We start from the raw sequence: 6,000 nt of genomic DNA on the forward strand, positions 1-6,000 counted from the left end.
TGTATTTCAATCAGATGAATCTTGGTTTTTAAAACAGTGATATGATTAACGAAATTTGATGAACAGAACTGACCCTGAAGAAAATAATTTTACAATTGGAGTCTGTTAAATGATTAATCTACATTGTTTATTTTCCAGAATGTTTTACCTTCTGCCTTCACCCCATGTGTATGTCCCAATCTTTAATTTGCTCCGTATAAAAAAAGATTAAAAATGATTTCATTTTAGTGTTTTTTGTCTCTTTCTGTAAAAACCCTATAATGAGATTGGCAATGATAAAGCAAGCCATTTTCACTGCTGACCTTGAAGTATGTCTCACTGTGAGATCCGGCAAGAATATTACCTACATCAGTGCCACTGCAGCATTCTTATTGTTATTCTCAACGTGGCACGCAGTGATATCATCAGGCTTTCCAGCAAACTCTGAAGCCTGTATGTCCAGTGCCACTTCATCTATTGTTACATACTGGGATATTTTTGCAAGTTTTTTTTTCCTATCTCCACTATAAAGGATTTTGGGATTGAGTTATGTTTAAAGGTTCAGTATAAAACAAAGTGAATTTCTGCATGATTTAAAATAGGTATTGAATAACATACATTAAAACCAGAATAACCAGTGCCATTAAACCATTAATTACTTTGCCTTGCGTGACCACATAAAATCCACACCCAATGTGATGAGGAAAATTATTGTCATGCGGGCACAGTTTGAGGTGTCTGCAAAAGTGATGTAAACAGGCCTCTTAGTGAATCCTTGTCTGAGGAGGTGTCAGGCACATTGCCTCTTCAGGCCAGAATTAACAGAGTAAAGGTACACAGAGGGAGTGAGTTTTCAAACAGAGGCAATAGTCCTTGGCCAAAATCTGGAAGCTAAAAGTTCAGGAGGCCAGTTGAGAATGGGCTGAATCTTCAGAGGAGGGGCAATCACAGCAACTACTGCATTGCCACTCCGCTCCTATTTACTTACCTTGCACCAGGGCTCCGCATTTCTCCCCCAGACGTCTGAACTGGGCCTCCTTAAAAATACAGAATGTACCCGTCCTGGGAGTCCTTCCTTCGTGGGGCAGGATTGTTGGGGGAAGCCAAGCCACATCCCTTTTTTATGGCATTAGCTGCCATGTTCCAGTAAGTAGAGAGTTTAAAGGTCCCACAGCCACTTTGAAAAGCTACAGAGAATTGGTAAGTATGCAAGTAAATGGGTGAGGGGCTAGGGTGGCAGGTGGTTGGGTGAAGGGGTAGGGTGAATTGGAGCGGGTAGTCACTAGGTGGTCAGATGGGGTAATCGGGTGGTCCAGTGGGGAGTCAGCGAGGTCAGTAATATACTGATAGGAGTTAAAACTGGTTTTAATCCTTCTAACATTTCCTGGGTAACTATTATGATAAGTGAGTCAGAAACATCCAAAGTCTCCAACTCAGAGTATCGGAGGGTTCCAAATGCAGGTGAATTGCCCATCCGAAGTCCAAACTTCCCAGGCAATTCCTGCATAGTCAGTGTGTCAGGACTCTCGGGGGGGCCCCCCCGCCACATCTTGGGGGTACCTCCTGCGTACAATCATCTGGCGATTGGACGTTCTCAGCCAACATTAAACAAAGGTAATACCAAAAACAACTAAGTCAGCCCATGAGATGAACCAGACATGTGGTTTATTTTTCCACCTTCCCCCCACAGTTAGTTATGAAGCATTTTTGATGGCAACGTAACATCCTAAAGTGCTTTACAGGTAACGGAGTTGTCACTGCTGAAATGCCGTAAGTGGAATTTTTTGACTGTTACAATTTATCTCTGGTCTCTTCTCACAAGTATTTCAGGCCATCTTCAAACAGATTGGAAAAATGCATGTGAGAGCACTTGTGAGAGACATGCTATCCAGTTTGAATCAAAAGGTGATAACCTGGGTTATTTTAGTTTACAGTTAGATATTGAGTATCACAGGCACACCGTTAAATGCAAGGCATTCAGAGTATTCACAGGAATACTGTACCACAGTACCCAAGAGAATATCTATGGCATACTTTCAACATGTAACATTTATAAACAACAGTACCAGTGAAAAATGTTCTGTAATATGCATTCAGAATAAGAGAATAGAGGCTTGCCTTGAACAGGGGGCCTTTATAGGAAGTACAGAAATAGGCACTTTTAGGTTTGAAGTCCACATTAGATCTTTCCGTATTTGGAAAGACAATATTCTTAATCTCTTAATAACAACTACTGTTTTCCATTCATGTTTCAGATTGACATAAAAGAGCAAAGATCCTTTCCATGACTCCATGTATATTTAAAGCGGGTACATTATGACCTTCATCAGGGTTGTTCGTACAATTGTCGCCTGATGTGTGATTTAATTGGGTGCTACACTTTTTGGTGTGATGTCACATCATGTCAATGAAAACCCAGTTTGCATTCTGAGACTGAGCTCAATTTTACAATTTTTTAAAAAACAAGTAACTTATGTAAATAAAACAGGCAGGAACATTTTATACATATGAGTTGACCACATAAAAGCTAAGTGACAGTTTATCAAATGTCAAAACCTTATGTATATAACTACATTTTGAAATGATTATAGTTTTACCTACTATTAAAATAATACACATTATTTAAGTCCCATGTTTGTGTCTCACTTTCATGTCACTTTAAGTCCTCCTCCCCTTTCTGACCTAAATATCTCAGCCATATGAGATTGCTAAACAAAAATCAAAGCAAGTGTTTGGTCCTAGTAAATTTAAGATTAGATTATCTTAATCCATGGATGTAGTAGTACTGCTCTGTTTATTTTGGAGAGCAGCTTTGTTCCGTTCTTTATATTATTGTACATTGAGTTATATATCACAAAGAATTTTTTTCTTTTACAGACTTAGTTATTTCTTTGCTGTGGCAGGTAATGAAGGAGACGCCAACTAAGTAATATGAGGAAAGAAGAAAGATTTGCATTTATATAGAACCTTTCATGGCTTCAAATCATCAGTGCTTTAGAACCAATGAAATACTTCTGAAATGTAATCTTTATTATAATGGAAATGTGGCAGCCAATTTGTGCACAGCAAGCTCCCATAAACAGCAAAATGATAATGACCAGATAATCTGTTTGAGCAGTGTTAATGGAGGGATAAGCATTGGCCAGGACACTGGGAATATCTAGGGTTGCCAACCCTCCCGGAATGGCCAGGAGCCTCCTGCAATCAACATCAATTTCCTGGTGGCCAAAGAAAATTCTGGGAGATTTTAAAACACTGTTTTAAGCAAATCAGTCACATCATCCAAACATAGCTTGACCCAGCACAGCACTACCCAATCAAATTCAACTCTTAAACCAGAAAAAAAAGCCAGGAGCACCCAATTGGCTGGCAATTTTGGCGGGCTGCGATGGGATTGGTGGGGGTTCGAATTTCACTGAAGGATGAGGCCCTGCTTTGAGCTTCAGTGTGCTGGGTCACACTTAATGCCACCCTGCATTCCCAGGTAGGAAACATTCTTAAACTGAAAAGGAAATAGCCCCTCAAAGGGAGCAGGTTTCATCTTTAAATGGGCAGTAAAATGTTTAAGTCCAGAAGCGGGCTATCAGTCTGATTAACTTCAGCAACTGTTAAGAGCGATAGACAAGTGCAGAGAGAAGTCTGTGCAGTGTTCCTGAACTTCTACGATAGGGATGGATTGGGACCGCATGTAATCAGTGAGTGAAGTTGGCTGATGCAACAGCAGCAAGGGAAAAGGACAGTGAGTGGGAGATATTTTGTAGCTGTCTTTATGTACACATGCAGAAGGAATGAGCAGTGAAATTACTGCAGACCTCGAATCGCCCTTATTGTCGCCAGACAAGTCAGAACCACAATGGTTTCCAGCAGGATTTTGACGGGCTCAGATGATGAGACAGAGTCGCACACAGGAGTGGAGACACCGGGAGAGAACCAGCAAATCCACCGCCCCTACCCCTGTTCCAGAAGCACCAACCGACAGGTTGCCGAGGAGCAGGGAGAAATTCAGATCTATGATACTGGGTATCAATGGCGGTGGTGGTTCATCCTGGGCATTGGCCAAGAATGAATCCCGCTCCACTTTTATGGCAGGGAGCTGCTGCCCCATCATTGCTGAGCTGCAGCTGATGAAGGAGGCTGCCTCAGGGAGGAGAGGCAGACAGGAGTGCGTGCCTGGAATCCTCTGGCTCCAGCTCAGGAAGTGGCACTGAGTCACCAGATGATAAAAAAGGCAAAATCCCGTGCCCGTGATAACCTGCTAATTAAAAAAAATGTCTTTAATTCTTGCTTTAAAAAATCCCATTTTCACTCAGAAATCCTTCTCTCAGAATACAACCAGCCAGAGTTGGTAGCCCGAGGACTATCTCCCTGTTCTTCTTCAAAATAGTGTCCTGGGATCTTTTACATCCACCTCAAAGAGCTGATAAGGCCTTAATTTAATGCTGCATGCAAAAGACAACACCTGTAACAGTACAGCACACCCTCACTACTACAATGGAGTGCGGCTGCTTAGATTTTAGTGCTCGAGTCCCTGGAGTGGGACTCAAAGGAGAGAGTGCTACTGATTGTGGCTCAGTTGACCTGTGTGGAATAGGAGAAGGTGGCAAACACTCAGGATAGTGGAAGTGTTGGGAATTCAGATTGCAAGCCTGGCTGACCAGGCATCTAAAACCCACCTGTTCCTTAGGTGGGTGTTCAAAATATTGATGGACATTCTTCAAGGTGATTTCAAATTGAATGTTTTCCACTCAACATCAAAACAACAGCTTTATATAATAAAATTAAATGAAGGTATTCAATTTGGAAGATAGTAAAGAATTGAATTGATTCATGTTTGGGTATTTTTAAGCATTTGATACGTTTTTATGGAGTTTTAAAAATGTTCTGTATATTATACAAAATTCACTTTTACACCGATTGCTGTTTCTAAAATATTTTCTTCTCAAATGTAAACCTGGGATCAAAACAAGAGATGCCTATTTTCAGGTGCTCTCAGACCCTGTTGTCTATTTTCTATTTTTGTTCCAGATTTCCCAGCATTTTTTTTTAAGATATGTAATATCTGAATCATGGGTCATTTGCAATTAGCATAAAGCACAAAATCTGCCATAAATTTTATCATTTGCAGGACATTATATTTTTCAAAATCTGTATTTTTTTGAGTAATGATTTTGATTCAAATAAATTCACAGACATCCTAATCTCAGCAATGCCATCAAACCTGATTTGTTAGGTATAAGGTACCTAGTACTGTAATGGGGTACTGCTAAACAATTGATTTTAACACTTTTAACATGTAGCCTTCATATTACCTATAGTATAATTCCTAACCTAGTTCTTTAAAACACGTCAAGCACTCATAATCACAGTCTTAATCTAATAGTAAACTCTCTCTTTCAACATAGGCCAGGTGTGTACTTGTACTTTCACCTGCACAACCAGGTGAAGGAACTGAAAACTATACTTGACAATATAACTCTGTACTTAGATCTTTGAGACGCGCCCAAGGAATGAAATATGTTTTTTAAAAAAACACTTACCATTCTGCCTTAAAGCAAAAGGTGGAGGGGTTTAACCTCTCTCAAAATCTGAGCACAAAACATTTCCTGTGAAGCTTCAGGAACCCATGGCAGTTATCCCAGAATTCTTTGAGTTAAAGGCTCCTCCCTGCCTGTGGATTACACATTAACCTGCAGTATAGCAGCAGGCTAGGGAAACCCCTAATACCTTATTGTGTTCATTAGCCTCATCTGTGGATCTTATTATCCAGATCCTTAACATTTCATGTGTTATACAGGTAGGATAGGCAAAAGCTTATCAATTTTGCAAATAAATACTCATTGATTTAATGCTATTTCTGTGGCTGTGAGCAGGATAAGTTTTGGAATGATGAAGTTTTTGAATTCTATTGTTCATTAATAGTTTTTAGTGATCCAATGCCAGGCAAGTGAATGTAAATTATAATAAATATGAAATAATAAAGAGTGTTATTTGCATTATAAAATATATTAATATATCTTTGAA

At 39.8% G+C, this 6,000-nt stretch overlaps 1 protein-coding gene across 2 annotated transcripts in view; it reads right to left on the reverse strand.

Moving 5' to 3' along the window:
* ap1s3a (adaptor related protein complex 1 subunit sigma 3a) overlaps positions 1–5,617 on the reverse strand; it is a 153,542-nt gene extending 147,925 nt beyond the window's left edge. For both annotated transcript variants that reach the window (XR_013579592.1, XM_078563723.1), the window contains exon 1: positions 5,517–5,617. Coding sequence is in view for 1 of the 2 variants with exons in the window: in XM_078563723.1 (XP_078419849.1) it covers positions 5,517–5,519 (3 nt within the window). In the remaining variant the exon portion in view is untranslated. The remainder of the gene's footprint in view (positions 1–5,516) is intronic.
* Between the last annotated feature and the right edge of the window lie 383 nt (positions 5,618–6,000).

The sequence above is a fragment of the Cetorhinus maximus genome, chromosome 19 (assembly GCF_964194155.1).
Source record: "Cetorhinus maximus chromosome 19, sCetMax3.hap1.1, whole genome shotgun sequence".
Taxonomy (NCBI): Eukaryota; Metazoa; Chordata; class Chondrichthyes; order Lamniformes; family Cetorhinidae; genus Cetorhinus; species Cetorhinus maximus.